Source organism: Malus domestica, chromosome 14 (assembly GCF_042453785.1).
Source record: "Malus domestica chromosome 14, GDT2T_hap1".
Classification (NCBI taxonomy): Eukaryota; Viridiplantae; Streptophyta; class Magnoliopsida; order Rosales; family Rosaceae; genus Malus; species Malus domestica.
The window spans coordinates 5928302-5946895 of NC_091674.1; the positions used below are offsets into that span (position 1 = coordinate 5928302).

The window sequence follows — 18594 nt, forward strand, 5'->3', positions numbered from 1 at the left end:
TAGCAGAAAAATCGGTTACTCTTGATAGGTATTCCTCTTTCTGACTCGATTCTGCCTTTCTTCAAAGTTATTTAAGTCTCATTTTTCTTGATCCTGCAGCTCAAGTAGATGTTGAATTAGCATCCATTGAATCAGATGATGATTCAGCTGATGCAACAGTTCTTCATGGAGCCGCAGTAGAGGCTCAAAGATGAGAAACTAGAGAAGGTGGAGATGTTTCAGAATCTTTTGGAGATTCAGAAGCTGAAAACGCACCCGAGGCAAACATCAGAGTGCCTAAGCGGAGAAAAGTAGTTGTGGTCGAGACCTCAGAATTTGAACCTGCATCACCACCCAAACTTAAACGGCCAATCCCTACCAGAAAGAGTAAGATATCAAGGACTATCCAGGCTTCCAAGTCTTCAGCCTCGTCGGTTCCAGTTTCTAAGGCAGGCATAAAGAAGCAAAAGCCTTCAAGTAAGTTTTTTGCTTTCCTTTATCAGACTACCACCCTTCTTCTTTATCTAATTGTCCCTGTTTTCTTTGAAATCAGAGCCTCAGGCTTCCAAGAAACCAATTACTGCATTCAGGGAGGATCCACTGGGAGTTGAAATGCATCAAAAAGCTGAAGATATGCAGAATGTCACCCTCATGGAGCTTGAGGTATTTGCTTGTACTTTGACCATGATTGCTTGATTTAGGCCGTAAGGGAAGAAAAGATTCTTCCGCCCGAGGCCTCTTTATCATTTGCCCGAAAAATAAGTGTCTCTCCTCCTCGGGCTAATCCTTTAAGAGTGCATTTCCCTCATTCTTGAATCTTGAATAACTTTATAGTCTTTTCGAACAGATGACCAAACTTTCTCTTCCTTTCTTTTATCCAGGTTAGGGTATTTGCCCCCTTGCATAGCCAAGGTTCACCTCCAAAGTCTTATATTTCTCCTTCTGCCCTGGAGGCAACTCCAGCTTCTCAATTTAATCCAGCAACATGAGTCATGTTGCATTTTGTGGATAAGGACAACAGTTTGGTGAGCAGTTATCCTGACATTAAACTTCTATATACTGTGCCTATAGTAAATTTCTATTTATCTTTTCTCCAACCATCTCCAATACATGAATCACAACGACCATCAATGGTGACACTTGAAGAACCTATAACCCCTGAGATTCCTGTAACCCCAAGGGTAGCTATCTTGCAGGTGCTTCCTTGCCCGATAGCTACTACCGATGAACCTCCTTCTTCTCCTTATATTCAGGTATGGAGGCATCTTCTTTTTCTGTTTTCTTCTCATAAACTGTTTACGAACAATTGCTGCAATCCCTGGATGCTCTTAAGGCATTGGTGAAGGTTCGGGCACAGTTTTTTCTTCCCCTGCTAGTGGTAGTGATTCTCCTCCTTCAACAGGAACTGATACTCTTCCCTTTAAAACCCCAGGACCCATTCAAGTATATTTCTTCTTCCCAAAGCCTTTATCTTAAACTGTCTTTCTTACCTTAACCTGTTTTTCTTTGGTTCTTGCAGCAGGCTCTAGGAGAGGCTTCGGGCAAATCTCCCTCACGTTTGGTACGTAAGACGGAATTCCCCCGGCCGCCTTCAACTTCTGGAGGTATAGGGATTTCCCTTCCTGGAATTGAGAAGACCGGGACCGAAGCTGGAGTTCTGGCCTCATTAGTGGTCACTACTCCATCAGAAGAAACTGGAGTACGAACCCCTCCCCCTTCTTTTCCGACAACTACTGACTTGCCCGAACTTTTTGAAGAATTCGGGCAACTTGAGACAAGGCTGAAATCTTCAAAGCGTTCTTCTGAACCTTCGAGCTTTCAAGAGCAACGCCAAGCTTTCCAAGAATGGGTGAGGAAGGACTTCTCAGCTTCGTTCAGCCTTAAGGCTCTTCATGACATAGAAAAAGTTAAGATATAACTTTTCAAAGCCAGCCAGCTATCCAAAACCCAACATGATTCCTTCATCTTTTTTTTTTTTGAGAACTTGAAGGCTCTCAAGGATCAACATCAGAGAGCTGAGAGACAAGCCAATCGTGTAAGATGCTTCAAGGAGAAAGAATCAAGTACTTTTGCTCAGGTTGAACACTTGATGGATAAGGGCTTGCTGACAAAAGAAAGGATTGGAGTGGTAACTTCTGAAATCCAAAAGCTAGAAGAACAACTCGTTGATTTGAAAGTTGAGCAAACAACTCTTCTTAGCACCCTTAAACATCAAATTGAAGAAGTGAAGAAGTCAAACTTAGAGCTAGGGCACACTAGGTCTCAACTTGTTAATAGCAACATTGTTCTGGCCAAACCTAGTAGAATTTTTGCAATCATGCAGACTTATCATTCCCGAATAATTACTCTGAGTGAAGATTTAAATCTGTTAGACTAGGATCACTTGTAACCCTTCTTTTTATCAGAATGAACATGTATTTTTCCTCTGCTTGCCCCACTCATGGAATTGTTTGAAAAACCCCATATTTATATATTCGGGCAACTATCTGCCCTCTCTTTATTTTCTTTTCTGTTTCCCCTACTAATACCAATTTCAGGACCTGATCATGATCACTTGGTCCCTCTTCTGGTGCGATTATTATTATTATTATTATGGGGGTGTTGGGGCAACAAATGATGATCCCTAAATCAGGTTGATCGCGTTGATAGGGGCTTCCGGGAAAGGGTTTGTATCAACCATCATACTGGCTTGGGGTTTGTCAAGCAACAACTTTCCCTTCACTATAAGGTCTTGTATCCAATCTCTGAACTGGACACACTTAGCTATAGAATGGTTGAAGGTATAGTGCAACTTGCAATGTTTCTTTCCCCTTAGCTCTTCTGGTTTAGGCATCTTCTTAGTACTGTTGGGCAAAATTACTCTTGCCCGCACCAGCTCTTCATAGATCTAAGGTGCTTTGGCCAAATCAAATGAATAACTCTGGTACTTGGGAGGTTTCATAAGGACGAACCCTCCATCATTCATTACGATTTTCTGGTATTTGATGGGTTGAACCAACCCTTTCACTGTCAATGGTTTGAAAGACGTGGTCATTTCAGCAGCACAAACATCAATTTCCTCTCTATCATGGCCATCTTCATGCTTTGGCCTTACTTCTTCCACCTCCACACGATGAATTGCGACTTTGTTTTTGTAAAAGGGAGGACCTTTGGAAGTATGCTTCACTTGCCGTTCTTCCAGCAGCAACCTTTCATACTTGGTGGCGGCGATTACCAACTCCTGTAACTCGTTGAATTAGTATCATAGAACCTTTTCCTCAAAGGTAATCTCAAAGCCCTTTGAGCAATTGATATAAGCTGAGCTTGGTTAACAGGGAATTGGTATCTCATTCTTTGCTTTCTAAACCTCATCATAAAATCCTCTGTGGACTCATGGTCGTATTGTTTGATTGCAACCAGGTCATTGATAGTCATTTCTAGCTCTATTCTGTAAAATTGTTCATGGAAGGCTATCTCTATCTGCCCTCAGTTGACAATAGAATTAGGGGGCAATAGAGAGTACCATTGAGATGCTAGCCCCGCCAATGAATTTCCAAACAACCTCAACATGTAGTTCGGGTTGTCTTCATATGCCACACAATGATTGGAGAATTTGAAAATGTGATCTTTGGAGGATACACTGCCATATTCTCCTGTGAATGTTGGGAATGCAGGCATTTTGAAGTTGAGAGGAAATGGGTTTTGCTCATCAATGTATTCAGGATAAGGTTTTTGATAAGTAACCCTGAATACTGGACGAGCTCGTGGTTGAGCATTATGAGCCACCGTCCTCCTTAATTCAGCTAACTCCTCCCCCAGTTGCTGAGTAACTGTATTATCATGGAAGATAAAAGCAGACTCATTCTTTGGGCTTCAGTCAGTGCCCGCACCTGCTTCCTTATTTGATTCGGGCTTTCTCCAGTTGACTCATCCTCCTCCCTTATTAGCCAACGGGGGTGGCCTATAAGGAGGATGCTTATCTGAAGTTGCGAAGCTTTCTTTTCCACTGGATTCTCCAATCATTATGGGCATCCTATACTTTGGTCTTTGTTCACTCTGCTTCCTATTATTAAATGATAATAATGGGAAGCTAGGGAATTCTTTCTCTAGAACCGGTTCAATCATGGGTTGACTTCCTTCAAGAACTTCCTTTTTCTTTCCCCTATCATTTTCTTCTTTAAATAACGGAAATAGGGGAATAACTGGTTCACTTCCGGAGGTAGCTTGACTCATCACACTTCCTTAAGCACCTTTTGGGGTAGAGAACTCCAGATCTAATATCCTCTGTAGATTTCCTGTTAAGGTATAAAGTCTACTTACTTCTCATTTGGTTTCCAAAGAAATTCTTTCCATGCTTTTCAACACTTGTATCATAGTAGCCTGCAGTTCTTCATTAGTTCCTTTTCCTTCAAACCTTCCAGATGAAGTCGGGCTTTCCAGGACCACCTGTCCTGATGGAGAAGAAGAATTTCCTAGTTGATCTGTCATCTTTAGCAAAGGTTGAGATGATTCGTACTTTGTACTATTTCTGAAAGTTTTATGGCTTCTCTTCTTTGACATACAAGATTGAAATGAAATCCCACCGGGCGTGCCAAAACTATGTTCGTCTGGAGGAATTTTCGATGGGGACGTTTCCTGGCCGACGAGCACACAACTCATCGAGAGGTTAGCGCTTGTTGATTTTGTCTGTCAGACTTTTGCTTATTGGCGGGCTGTAAGAGAAAGACGTAGTTAATTCTGAAAGGTGCCTTTGTGGGGCCTTAGGTGTAGGCCTTGAGGCTCATAATCAAAACTAACTTTAGGTGTTCAGGCGTGCCACTGCCATCTTTAGCATGACAGATGTAAAACAGGTGTTTAGTTTTCATTGTATATGCCCGAGAGACCGAGTTAGCTATGAAATGTGCCTTTGTCGGGCCTTAGGTGTAGGCCTTGAGGCTTCCCATCAAAACTAACCAAGTACTCGAACATATAGTGGTTGTTTCATTGTTGCAGAAGTATTACAACTGTTATCCCTTAATCGCCCGAGCCCGAAGAGCAGAATGAACTCAGATAGGTGCCTTTGTAGGGCCTTAGATATAGGCCTTGAGGCTTCCCATCAGAGTTAATTCTATACTCAAGCGTTCTATGACAATCATAATATAATATAAGTAAAACTGAGAAATAGGTTTATTACTTGCACCCCAAGTAACTTCGGACTTCTTGTTTATCAAGGACTGTCGTGGATGGGTTAAGTCCACATAAAGTTCTTTTTTTATGCCTTGAGACCAAGGACTTTTAATTGATCAATCTTGTATGCCCGAAGGGTTAGAACTTAGAAGTCTTTTAATCACAAACTTGCTAGAAATAACTTGGATACAGATGGAAGTATACATCATATTACTAGATAAAAAGACAAAACAAAGAAGGTCGGGCAAGGTTTTCGCCTTGTCGGACAAGGCTGATCGTCTTGCAACTTCCTCTCTTTGTGATTTACAAAGGGTTTGAATGCTAGAAGGGGAGATTGGAGGATGAGTTTACAGGAGGAAATAGATACTACGATAAGATTTAGACAGGGTAGCAGAGCTTTTACAAAGGCTTTTTTGGTAAAGGTTGATCCTGAAAGGGATGAAGGCTTGGTGCTGACTACAGCTTCGTATGCAAATCTGGCTTGAGCAGAGTTTGTGTATTTGTTTGTTTGATTGAGTGTTAATAATCCTGATTTCTCCTTCTCCTTTTATAGACGATTTGGCTTGGCTGTCTGCAGCATTATTCTTGCCCGAATGCAGCTGAAGGGTAGTGACTCATCAGCTTTTTACTTGTACTACCATTAGAAAGTACTTTTGGGATGATTAGCTGGCTAGTCTACACCACTTGATCTCTAGGTAGGTGATTAAGTAGCTTAAGTGAGCTGCACTTAATCGGGAACGTGGCTTCTTCCTTCTTCTGGGATTCCGCTGGGCTCCAGTTCCCTTTCTTTTGGATCTGCTTTTGGATTAACCCCCTTTTGAGCCCAAAGTTCAAGTTTTAACCCAAACAGTAAGTAGATTCCCAACAATGTGTGATATTTTTCTTGTGCTCAAAACACATAGTAATTTTAAATATGATTATGTAAGTGGTGAATTTTTTTTTAAGTGTCCCGTATTCTGGACATATTAGAAAAGTTCAACATCAACGTAAGTTATTATCCATTACTAAACAAATCAACAACCTTATTATCCACTGCCAAACAAACCTAAGTTATTATCCAATGCTAAACAAATAAACAAGTTGAAGTTCACAAATAGTTCTAGAAGTCAAACCACAAATTTAAGGATAATGCTACGGGAAACCAAATTTGCAAATCAAATAATGAGTTATCAATAGGAGAGATTTTTCAATGTGACCGTCACACGAGGTGGTACACAACGTGTCCCTATATAAATGGTGGGTTATGTCTGTTAAAAGGTTAATAACTTAAAAATTAAAATTTTCCACCACTTGCATAGAAACACGTAATGTACCGTTCTTGTTCTCGTCACAACTAAAAATTTACCAATAGGAAATAAGCATGTTAATCAACACTTAAATAATAATCTAATAATTAACAACTACATCATTTGATTTGCAAATTTAATTTAAAAAATTTGGTGTTCCATATTTAATCAAAAATCACAACCAAGACCATATGATTCTCTCACATAGACCGTTGATCACATATCAGACGTCAGACAAATTCCATAAAAACCCGGACCCCACATACTTTGAACAAGTCGACTTCTTCAACCTAAAGGTCGCTTTAGAGCAACTCCACCTTAGGAAACCTCCCCCTAATCTATTCACTATTTAATCCACCCAATGAACAGTAACTGCCTTTTGCATCTCCACCGTTGCACTTGAATAGCCCTGACAATAGACAATAAAATATTAGTTTTTTTTAAATAATACAAAATAATTTTATTTGTAATTTCGGATAAATTTTTTAATCGTTCTCGTTGCACCACGTGTCATTATCCAAAAAAACAATTATTGGTGATGGATTTCGATAAGATTTTTATCCAATGTCGTCGTGCTACATGTCGTTACCTTTTCAAAATCTTTGAGGATAGATTTCAATCAGATTTTAAATCGTTTTCATTGCGCCACGTGTCATTATATAAAAAAAAGATAATTATTGGTGATGGATTTCGATAAGATTTTTATCAAATGCCATTGTGCCACGTGTCGTTACCTTTTCATAATCTTTGAGGATAAATTTCGATCAGATTTTTAATGAATGATGGCATGCCACGTGGCACTATCTACAACCTAATCCTTTATGAATCCTCCATATAATCCACCATCCATTCTCTGAAATTTCACACCAATTTTCTCAAGATCTCTATCATTATTCATAGTTTTCACTTCCTTCTTCACCAAAATCAAAATTTGTATCATTATTCATAGTTTCTGCTTTCTCCTTACAATGTCTTCTTCTTCAAGGATGATGTGGGAAATCGATCAGTAAGAGGAAGAATTGTTTAACCAATCAGAAGGAATGTTCAATCTTTAGGTGGCCTAAAATGAGATGGAAGATGATGAGGAGCGTAGAAGGAGAGATGATAAAGCAATAATGGGCAGAGCCTCACATTCTTGTCGAGTCATCTAAGCTGTGGGTCAGATCTGCAGGCCCAACCGTTCCGCAAACCTTGATAGAAGCAGGCAACGACGAGGTACATATCTCTTGGATGATTATTTTATCCGTAGTAGTGCATTCCTTGATATGTAGTTTAGACGTCGTTTTAGAATGGAACGACATTTGTTCAACAAAATCATGATTGATGTTTGCTACCATGATTTTTACTTTGTGCAAAAGAAAGATGCTTTTGGTGCTATGGGTCTCATTCCTGAGCAAAAAATTACTACTGCATTGCGGATGCTTGCATATGGAACATCTGCAGACCAAGTGGATAAGATAGTGAAGATGGGGAAATCAATCATTCTTGAGTCCCTTATGAGGTTTTGCGGAGCAATCGAATCTATATACACTGCATAGTACCTCTGAAAACTTACTCATATGGACTTGCAATGACTTCTGAAGAAGGGCGAGATGCGAGGTTTTCATGGGATGATTGAAAGCATCGACTGTATGCACTGGACTTGGAAAAATTGTCCAAGTGCATAGCAAGACGCTTATGGGGATAGAAAAAGAGCAAAAAGTATCATTTTGGAGGCGGTGTCATCTTTTGATACATGGATTTGGCACGCATTTTTCAGGATTCCTGGAGCTCAAAATGACCTCAATGTCCTTACCCAATCCCCAGTGTTCAACGATGTCCTACAAGGAAAGGCACCAAAAGTCACGTACTTGGTCAACAGACGTAAGTACAACAGACCATACTACCTAGCAGACTGCATTTACCCAACGTGGTCAACGTTTGTCAAAACAGTGCCACGTCCTAAAAGTGCAAAGGAAAAACACTTTGCAAGCTGTCAAGAGGGGTGCAGGAAGTATGTGGAGCGTTGTTTTGGTATCATTCAAGCTCGATGGGCGATTGTCAAGGGTGCTGCCAGAATGTTTGATGTAGAGTCGTTTCGATCCATCATGATGACGTGCATCATTTTTCACAACATGATTATGGAAGATGAGTACGATTATGATGCCGTTGATGAATATGAGCCAGACACGATGAACAATTTCAAAACACAAATATATTGTTCTCATGACGCCATCGAAGAACTCGTGCAACATGAGCCATTAGAAATGGATGGACGTTACAATGAAAGACTCGTTCAACGATATACTGCACTTCAAGGGCCATATATGCATAATGCTCGACAAATTGACTTGATAAAGCACTAGTGACAATTGAAACAAGCTCAAGATACTTAAGTTCATGTAGTGTGTTTGTTTTTATTTGGTGTGTTTATTTAATTTATTTGGTGTGTTTTTTTTAGTTCAATTGAGTTTTTTTTTATTTGGTATGTTTATATAATTTTATTTGGTGTGTTTATGTCATTAGAATAAAGATTCTCATAATATAAATAAATTACCAAATTAAATAAATTTAATCTCACTTTAAATAAAGTACTAAATTCAATAAATTGGAAACAACATAAAATACTCCATTTAGTAAATAATAAATTACAACCCAAAGTACTCTATTCATCATCACTTAACCAATTTGTGGTGTTAGGATGATCTTTTCTTGTGGTGCTAGGATGATCTTCTCTTGTCATGCTAGGACCATCTCCTCTTGCTCTCGCTTCTCTTGCATGCCTCATTCGAACCACATCCGCTTTCTCCGACTTCCAAAAATGTTTAGAATTTGGAGATTTCCCTTCTAAAGGCGTGTTCATAATGTCACGATCTCGTTGAGCCATTCATTCTTCTTTAACATGTTCCCTTTCTTGCCTAAGTAGCTATCTTTCTCTTTCATTAGCTAGAAATGCTCTTTCAACAGCTGCAGCTTTTGCCTCATCTATAGCCTTATCAGCCTCAAATTTCGCCATTTCCCAGGCCAAACTCAATTCACCTTGCGAGCAAGTTCTTCCATATACTTTGCATAATCATTCTTGGAAGCACTTCATTTTCTCTTTGAAGCCTTCTTACCTTGAGGCCTAATTGGAAAACGGGTCGAGCCCGACACTTGTTCAGGGGGTGTTTTGGGCACTTCTTCTGCGTCATCTTCATGAACATGCCTACCGATTGAATGATCGGGTGTAGAGTGTAAAGGGGTGCTGTTCATGAAAACTTCTGGACTGACATGCACAACTCTGAATTTAGGACAATTTTGACAATATTCCAACATACCCACTGGGTGAATGATTTGTTTTTGCTTTTGGTTTTAGCATTATACCAAGCTTGTACTTGACGTTACTACACAATGCGGGAGAAGAAATAATTATAATGAAAGTAGGTAACAAATAAATAATACAAACAAATAATTATAATCAAAGTAGCTAACAAATAAATAATACAAACAAACAAACAAACAAATAAATAATATATTGTTACATGATCCGTTAAATTTTCCCCACTTCGAAGATTACCACTAGCTTGTTTCAAAGTGTCTCTCCACGTACTAAACGATTGGCTAAATAATTTCCAACGACTGGATATCGATTATTTGGTTCTTTTCCCCCCAATTTTCTCAAGAAAACTGGTATGAATAAGACTCTACATTTCTCGCAACTGCATCTCATTACTCGTAATCGGATTATGAGTAACTTCAACCCAGCTAGTACACAATGCAACATCTTCAAAAAGCGTCCAATTCGTACTTGCATCAGTAGTCATTTTGTTGGAAAAAAATTGGATTGAAACTTTGAGAGAAAGATAGGAATGTGGTTGAAAGTAGTTGAGAAAATATGAAATTGTTGTGTAAGGTAGAAGACAATGAGAAGGTATTTATAGAAAAGTAAAATCATTTTTTTTTTAATTTTTCAATTTTTTTTTTTGGATTTTTAATAATTTTTTTTATTCACCTAATTAATCTATACCATTGGATTTAAACAAATTTGAATTCCAACACTCCAGATTGTGCCACGTGGCACAACGGTAACATTTATGATTTTTTAACTGTTTTTTCTTTATTTATTTATTTTTAAAGTCGAATAACGTGTACCGTTGATCTCAGATCCAACAGCTGATATTAAATAAGGTTTTTAAATTTTTATTACCGTTGGAAATCCAACGGTCCACAATTTGTAGCCGTTGAAATTCAAAGGGTGTGGGGAAGCCACATGGCTCCCCAATGGTAACAAAAAATTAGTGTGCTGCAGGACCCTTTTTTCTGACTTTCTATCCCCTGACGCACACCCACTCGCGCTTGAACGCCACACGCCTGGCAGAAAAATAAAATAAAACAGGCGTCTGACATCAGCTGACGTCGGACTCACCTCAAGTAGGCCTGGCATTTTGGACCCAACCCGTTAACCTGACCCGACCAAACCCGTTAATATTTGTGTTTGAGTGGATGCTTAACGGGTCAGGTCGCTAACGGGTGAATCCGTTAATAACCCGTTAAATAATGGGTTCACTTTGGGTCAACCCCGTTAACACCCGTTAGGACCCGTTAATACCCGTTAGCACCCGTTAGTTGATGATATTTTAATAATTTTAGTAAAGTTTTAATAATAAAAAATAAACTTTATGCAAAAAAAATAAAATAATTGCTAACGGATGAAACGGGTGACCTGTTGGCTTAACGGGTCGGGTTCGGATGACCCGTTAACTTAAAAGATCGGGTTCAACCCGATTCAAACCCAATAAACCCGATCCGTTTACAGGTCTAACCTCAAGTACTCGGGCCGGCACGAATCCACGGGCCTGGCGCTTTGGCCTGCTCGGGCTCCCTCGCCAGCCGACGCTGGACTTCCTCCCTCGGCAATCAGGCCCTGTGCTGAGGCCTGTCCATTGAGCAATTGCTCCCGCTGGAGCTGCTCTTGCTTGACCTTCAGTCTTCCCCTGCCCCTAATTGGAAATTAGGGTTTCCGAATGAGTATGAATCTCCGACTTCGATCCTTTCAATCTAAACCGTAACCATTCAATCCAATCAGACTCCCGATCATTCTTCATGGACAAATCCAATTCCTTCAAAGCCACCCAGAATCCATGGAGCGCGGATTTCGGACTCGGCGCCACCGATCGGAGATTGGCGTTTTCCCGCCAAGCCTCGTTCCAGCAGTACCGCGAACCACCGCACACGCCTGTCTCCATCAATTTCGACGACTCCGAGGCCACGCCGTTTCTCTTCCGGAGCGTGTCGAGCATCGACGTTCCGCCGGGGGCGTATTTGACGGAGGAAAGCGACGAGCTTTTCGGGGACCGGAGCGTTTCGGCCGAGAAATTGTCGGTTTTGGTGCTTTTCGAATCGGTGTTTCGGATCTTGAGGTCCGGAAACCGGTATATGAAGAGGTTGTTCTTATTGATTTCGCTTAATGTAGCGTATTCGACAGCGGAGTTATTTATTGGACTCTTCACAGGACGTATAGGTTCGTAAGTCGCCATTAATTGCCTAAATTTATATGAAATTTGCGATGTTATTGCTCGAATTTTGGTTGAATTGTTATTTTGGTTCGTTTTCAGGTTTAGTGTCGGATTCCTTTCATTTAAGTTTTGGTTGTGGCTTGTTAACGTTTTCATTGTTCGCTATGGCGGCTTCTCGAAAGAAACCGGATGGAATTTACACTTATGGGTAAGATTGTTAGTAAGATGAGCTGGAGTATTAATGTCTTTGGGCATAATTTGGATTGAGAATAATGTGTATGTAATGACTTCTTTTTATTCGTTTAATCAGGTATAAAAGGCTTGAAGTTTTGTCTGCTTTTACCAATGCTGTAAGTATTTCACATTTCCCATATTATGGCAATTTTACCCGCTTTCGGCTTTCCTAATAAATTAGGAAGCTTTGCGTATTTTGAGACACTTTGATTCTTTTACTTTTGGTGTCCTGTGGAAATTATTTGTGTCTTACAATGGACATGGCATTGATTTGAGAACAGTCCATATAGTTAAAAAATCAAATTTATGTCGATTCTCATTTTACATTTTCTTGGGAACTTGCAATCCAAGTGCCATTATGTTTTATTTGACTAGGTTGTTTCCATAGCCACTTTTAGATGTAAACTTGATGTCTATATATGTTTTCACTTTTGTTACATCTTTTATGTATCTCAACTTGTTGCATTGGATGAGATTGCCGTCGCTTTTCTTTTTGTTTGATCATAGCTATTGGATTTGTTTCTTTCATATTTCCTCTCGGCTAATACATGGACTTTGTTTTGATTCTGCTGCACATGTAGACAGCTGTTTCTTTTGTTTATGTCATTCTCATTGGCTGTCGAAGCACTTCACGCATTCATACAGGATGAATCTGAACACAAGTAAGTTGGTTATGCAAACTACAAATAATCTGACATTTGACAATTCAAGGTCCTTTTCCAGTGATTTTGTCAACGGAACTTTACTCTTCACCATATTTTATATTTTGGTATATACACTTTTTGCTTCTGGGATCTCACTATTTCATTTGCTTTCACTGTTGTTCCAAAACATTCTATATATGTTTATATTATTTCATGCGTCTTCAGATGGTTGTCTTTGTGGTCTATTAAAAATATCCTTGCGTGGTTCACTGACTTGCTAAGAAATTACTATTGAAGACTAATTCTGAGAAAGTTAAGTTCGGTATAACATTGAAGTATAGTTCTAATATTGTCTTGTGGCACAGTATAAAGATCTGCTGTCTCTTTACCAAATGTTTCGTAGGTTCACATATTTAATAAGTATCTCGGACTTAAACTGCGCTGTCTGACAAGGGTATCAGACAATGATTTTATTTTAATGTGATCTCACGATTTGGTACTCCGTTCATACTTATGTATTTATCTAATGAATTTGGGCAGGATTTCCACTGGTCTATTCATCATTAGGCAAACTACTGTGGTAGAAAGTTTTTGGTTCCTCCTTTTGTGGTTATAGTTTTTATTCTGATGGATTTTGTTGTCTGCCAATTATCTGGTTGTAGGCATTACTTGATTGTTTCGGCTGTGACAAATCTACTGGTGAACCTTATTGGTGTTTGGTTCTTCAGAAATTATGCTCGTGTAAATCTTGGTAAGTTTTCAGCTGTATGTTATGTTTTGACATTGAGAACCATTTGCGATTGTCTTGACCATCTATGAAATTCACCATGGTATTTGTTTCTGAGACTTGCCCCAACTCACCTAAAAAGATTGCCTTGGTTAGTCTAGTTAGAAAGATTGTCACTGTTCTTTTGCATTCTTTTGAAAGTTCAGGATAGTGGACTTAACATATACCTTGGCGCAACTTAGTTAAAACTTGGCATCAAAAGCCACAAAAATCACCCTTGTTTTTGGCCCAACCTAAATAATTGCAATAATACAAGAGTAGTAGAAAGATTTTGGCGTAACAGTTGGAAAATAAAGTTTTCCATGACACATCAGAATGGTGCGGTTACTTTCCTTACACATATATTACCTTCATGGTATGTTGGTCGTATTTTCTGGAGACCACTGGTATTGGTGTATCCATCAGTGTTTGGTTTAGCCTTTATGATCTTTGTACATCCTAATTTTGTGCCTTCACGTCATCACAAAACAAAAATGGATGCTATTGGTAAATGTGTGGGATATGATTAATATGTGCACTCTGTATGAATGACTCATTTCCCTTTTAAGGGATTTACTTTTGAGTATGAGCATTGGGAATGATATTTTTTGGTTTCCTTCCTTTACTTTTGTTTTATATGGTGCACGTATGTCATGCAGTTTATAGAAATGCAGAAGATATGAACAATCACTCAGTTTGCCTGCATGTTCTTGCAGATTCAATTCGCAGGTACAACATCCTCCCCCTTGTTATCTTTTTTTGTTTAGCACACTAATTACCTTTTTGAATACATGTGACAACATAAATATTGTCTTGCCAGTCCGTCTGGCAGCATACGAAGATTGTACTGCCAGACACTGAATCTAGACCTTTAATCAGTTTATTCTGATTAGAAGTTCTGTTCCAGATTGCCAATATAAGTCGGGCGAGACCCTATGTAGCTATATATTTATCATGTGAACTTTTATCTGAAGCTGGTATATGGAAATTTGTTTCCCAGTGCAGGGGTGATATTGGCATCCTGGTTTCTATCTATTGGGTGAGTAAATAATGCTTGATTTTCTGTCTATTTTTCTTCTCTTTTGTTTGCCTTGATTTGGGATCTATTTTCAACTATGTAGGGTTCAGAATGCAGAGGTTTTGTGTTTCGGATTAGTTTCAGCTGCAGTTTTTATGCTTGTAATGCCATTATTTAGAGCGAGTGGTGGTATTCTACTCCAAATGGCACCACCAAACGTTCCACCTTCAGCATTGAGCAAATGCTGGCGACAGGTGGTGTATATTTGCTGCAGCATGGCTCAATCCTAATGTTTTATTAGCAATTGAGTTATTGATGTTTGTTTTGACATTATGTTTTTGTCAGATTACTGCCCGTGAAGATGTATCTGAAGTTTCACAAGCACGGTTTTGGGAATTGGTTCCTGGTCATGTTGTTGGGTCGATTTCAGTACAGGTAACAATTATTGTAAATAACTTCTGTAGGTCAATTTTCGATAAGGATATCCTACCTTTACGGGTCTGATTTTAGTCGATGATGCTAACAGGTAAAGAAAGGAATAGACGATCGCCCCATTCTTCAATATGTGCACGGTTTGTACCATGATTTGGGAATACAGGACTTGACAGTGCAAGCTGACAATGTCTGAGAATTTTTTTTCGGGTTGGTTTCTGCATTGTTTGGTAGTTGGGTGAAGATAGTATTGGATTCAAGTCTGAGATGTCGATTTGTCCCAACTTTTTTCTTTTGAAACCAAATTTCCGATGGAAGAGAGGAATTTAATCGGATCCGTGTCATTGTAATCAAATATTCTTCTCTTTTATTCAGGAAATGTAGTTGCGGCGATGGCAGAGGTTTACGATTCCGTTCGTGTTTCATTCATTTGCATTTTGTTGTCTGATATTCACACACCTTTAACTACTTTTTTCACACCTTTTTTATTTTTTATTTTTTTTAATACTTAGTTGGTATCCTACTATTGAATCTTTCATATATACCCTTCTTACTTTTTGACTTTTGAGAGTTGTTTTTGATTTTTGATTTTTACACTTGGAAAGAATCAACACTCAAGATAAACTCCCAGACTTCTCTGTCCCCTGTCCTCTTTGCTTCCATTCATACCTTCCATGAAAAGCCAATCTATTACCCTTCTTTATTACTTCTTGTGAAATCCACAATGGATGACCTGACAATAACAGATGAAGAGCTCCAGATGGACATTGAGTTGCAGAACATATTGGATATGGCATGCAAGGAGGATCGCATGCAAGAAATTTCAGAATGCATTTCTCCTCTTAACACTTTTGATGGTAAGTTTCTAAAGTATTTTCTCAAATTATTAAGATTGATTTTGGAATTTAGGGTTTTTGTTCTCTTCTTGCGTTAGGTTTTTATCTCAATTTGTTTTTTTAGGTTTATTTTTCTCTTTCCCTAATTTGTGGTTCAAATGTCAATCGAATGAATGAATACTGGTGTAGTTTTAATTTTTAGAGAAGATTTTCAAATTATGGATCAGAAAATTAAAAATTGATTTGTTTTGGTTTTGGGGAAATTAATTTTCTATTGGTCCCCAGTACACTTTAACTTAATGGTAAATTGGTATTAGGTTTAATTGTTGTTGTTTTACCTAGGCTCCATGAACATATGGAATTATTGGGTGCCTAATCTCAATGTGCAAAAATCGATGTAGATAGCGGCTTTGCAGCTTAAATTTCGAGTATGCTGCCAATAAATACCTACACATTGTTCAATAATTCTTGTCCATGAATGAATATTCAATCAATCCATTTACTGTATTAGTTTGTCAATCAATACAATTCCATAGCTTAGGATGATAAGAAATCCTAACGCCACCCATATAAAAATTAAGAAAGAAAATTTTAGGTAATACCCATATCGGCATAGGATTGTAAAAATTGATACAAAAATAATCATGTTTCATATATTTACCAACACACTGCTTAAAAGTTACCAATTGTTAGAGTTAAGTTTGATACATACAATGTTTTGGTGTAAACTTGATATAATGTATACAATGCTTTGGTATAAATTTGATACTTAAATGTCCAGCCCATTGATAAAACCAAAGTATATATTCTACATATATAAATGTGTTGGTTTGTGATATATAGGAAGTCAACCAACGATTGATGAGCCCGATTAAATGCTCTTTTTGTTGTCCAAATGTTTTGAAAGTCGAGAAGACCTCATCGGTGAAGTTCGTAAGATAACATTAATGTAAGGGTTTGCAACCGTTATTAGAAGATTTAAGACAAATACATATGTTCCTATTGGTTGTGATAGAGGTGGGGTTCATCGAGCCTTTAAAACTTCACTAGATGAAAGAAAAAGAAACTTAGGATCTCGCCTCATAAATTGTCCATTTGAAGTCAGGGGGTGTAAAATGAAATGTGAAGAATTTTGGAAGCTAGAGATAAAAAGTTTATTGCATAACCATGAAATTTCGAATGACATGTGTGGACATCTTTCTTGTCGTCTTGAGATAAAAACCAAACGCAAGAAGATAACAAAAACCCTAAATTCCAAAATCAATCTTAATAATTTGAGAAAATACTTTAGAAACTTACCATCAAAAGTGTTACGAGGATGAATGCATTCTGAAATTTCTTCCATGCCATCCTCCTTGCATGCCATATCCAATATGTTCTACAACTCAATGTCCATTTGGAGCTCATCATCTGTTATTATAAGATCATCCATTGTGGTTTTTCACAAGAAGTAATAAAGAAGGGTAATAGATTGGTTTTGCATGGAAGGTATGAATGGAAGCAAAGAGGATAGGGGAATAGAGAAGTCTAGGGTTGATTCTTGAGTGTTGATTCTTTGTAAGTGTAAAAATCAAAAATAAAAAACAACTTTGAAAAGTCAAAAAATAGGGAGGATATATATGGAAGATTAAATAGTAGGATACCAATTAAGTACTAAAAAAATAAAAAGATAGTGAGAAAAGTAGTTAAGGATGTGTGAATATCACAACCCAACATTTAAACGACTTGGGAACTCTTTTTGGTTTGCATTACGATCCATTTAAACGGCCGTAGATACAATGTGAAACCCGAGCCACCAACATAAGAAGGGCGGGTAGCAGCTGCACCAAACATCATAAGATTAAGAACTGGGAGCGGTTGTGTGATTTTTGAGCTTGGGACATTGCCTTCGAAGGAGAACCTGAACATTGCCGACATGAAATTCTTTTGATGAAGCCCACTCATTTTAATCAACCGCACCAATGGAAGTCCACCCTTTTAATCGCAGCCAACTGTGTAAACAGTAGCAGTAGGAATTCTATTAGGAATAATATTAACGAGGCCGAATTCCATTTACAAAAACTCACAAACAAACCACCGCTCTATTGATTTTCATTAGATGAGTTTCATTGAATTTATTTACTACCCAAATATCAAAATTCAAACTCACTTAACGGAAATCAATGACCACTTAATAATTCCTTATTTTTATGCTGCTTGAGTTGAGAAATGTGGCTTTTGTATTTTGAATTTCTTTGGAGCCTCAGCCATGGAAGTGATGTGCTAGTAATTCTTTAACTTTGAATGCTTTTTATTCATGGGATCACGGAGATTTGCTGCCAAGGTTGATTAGTTTCCGGTTAAAATACTAACACGAACATCTTTGGTTGTGCTGAGGTAACATAACAACGAAACATCAGTGAATTCTAAACCTGTTGAATTTGATATGGGAGGAAGAAACCAATGCCCCGGAATAAGACGGAGCATTGTCTACAGCCTGCAGGGAAATAAGCCCTTGGCTTTTTCTAAGCTGATTTAATTACAAGAACGAAGCTTAAAGCGATGGGTTTTGAGTGAATCAAGTGCTTCAGTAAGACTTCTTTTACTAAATAACATGCGTGTTACGATACAGATGAACAAGCATAATACACACACACACACACACACACACATATATATATACAGGGGGTGTGATATCCACACACCCCATTTTACTTCTCACACACTTTTTTAATTTTCGGCCTTCGGATCAGATGAATTGAATAAGATCATCAGACAAAAATTATTAAGGGGTGTGTGAG

General features: G+C 38.3%; 2 protein-coding genes across 3 annotated transcripts; both read left to right on the forward strand.

The window, feature by feature from the left end:
• The first annotated feature begins 7699 nt into the window (after nucleotides 1-7699).
• LOC139191120 (uncharacterized) lies at nucleotides 7700-8755 on the forward strand. The gene is made up of 2 exons (XM_070811671.1): nucleotides 7700-7911; nucleotides 8170-8755. The coding sequence occupies exons 1-2, from the start codon at nucleotides 7700-7702 to the stop codon at nucleotides 8753-8755; spliced, it is 798 nt and encodes a 265-aa protein (XP_070667772.1).
• A 2465-nt stretch (nucleotides 8756-11220) lies between these two features.
• On the forward strand, nucleotides 11221-15390 carry LOC114819275 (metal tolerance protein C2). 2 transcript variants are annotated; one of them, XM_029092828.2, is made up of 10 exons: nucleotides 11221-11889; nucleotides 11984-12092; nucleotides 12195-12234; nucleotides 12704-12780; nucleotides 13425-13513; nucleotides 14188-14257; nucleotides 14529-14567; nucleotides 14650-14800; nucleotides 14892-14981; nucleotides 15073-15390. In XM_029092828.2, exons 1-10 carry the CDS (start codon nucleotides 11472-11474, stop codon nucleotides 15172-15174), a joined length of 1185 nt encoding a protein of 394 aa, XP_028948661.2. In that variant the 5' UTR covers nucleotides 11221-11471; the 3' UTR covers nucleotides 15175-15390. The 2 variants fall into 2 exon arrangements, 1 of the variants encoding a protein (XP_028948661.2); XR_003768473.2 differs by having other exon boundaries at nucleotides 11321-11889; nucleotides 14534-14567.
• The last annotated feature ends 3204 nt before the right edge of the window (nucleotides 15391-18594 follow it).

Bases quoted from the DNA above. Each gene is read 5' to 3' on its own strand.
- LOC114819275 (XM_029092828.2), top strand. From the start codon at position 11,472: ATGGACAAATCCAATTCCTTCAAAGCCACCCAGAATCCATGGAGCGCG. The intron at 13,514-14,187 runs GTAAGTTTTCAG...TATGTCATGCAG, and splicing joins TTATGCTCGTGTAAATCTTG to TTTATAGAAATGCAGAAGAT. The intron at 14,801-14,891 runs GTGGTGTATATT...TGTTTTTGTCAG, and splicing joins TGAGCAAATGCTGGCGACAG to ATTACTGCCCGTGAAGATGT.
- LOC139191120 (XM_070811671.1), top strand. From the start codon at position 7,700: ATGGAACGACATTTGTTCAACAAAATCATGATTGATGTTTGCTACCAT. The intron at 7,912-8,169 runs GTTTTGCGGAGC...CGCATTTTTCAG, and splicing joins ATTCTTGAGTCCCTTATGAG to GATTCCTGGAGCTCAAAATG.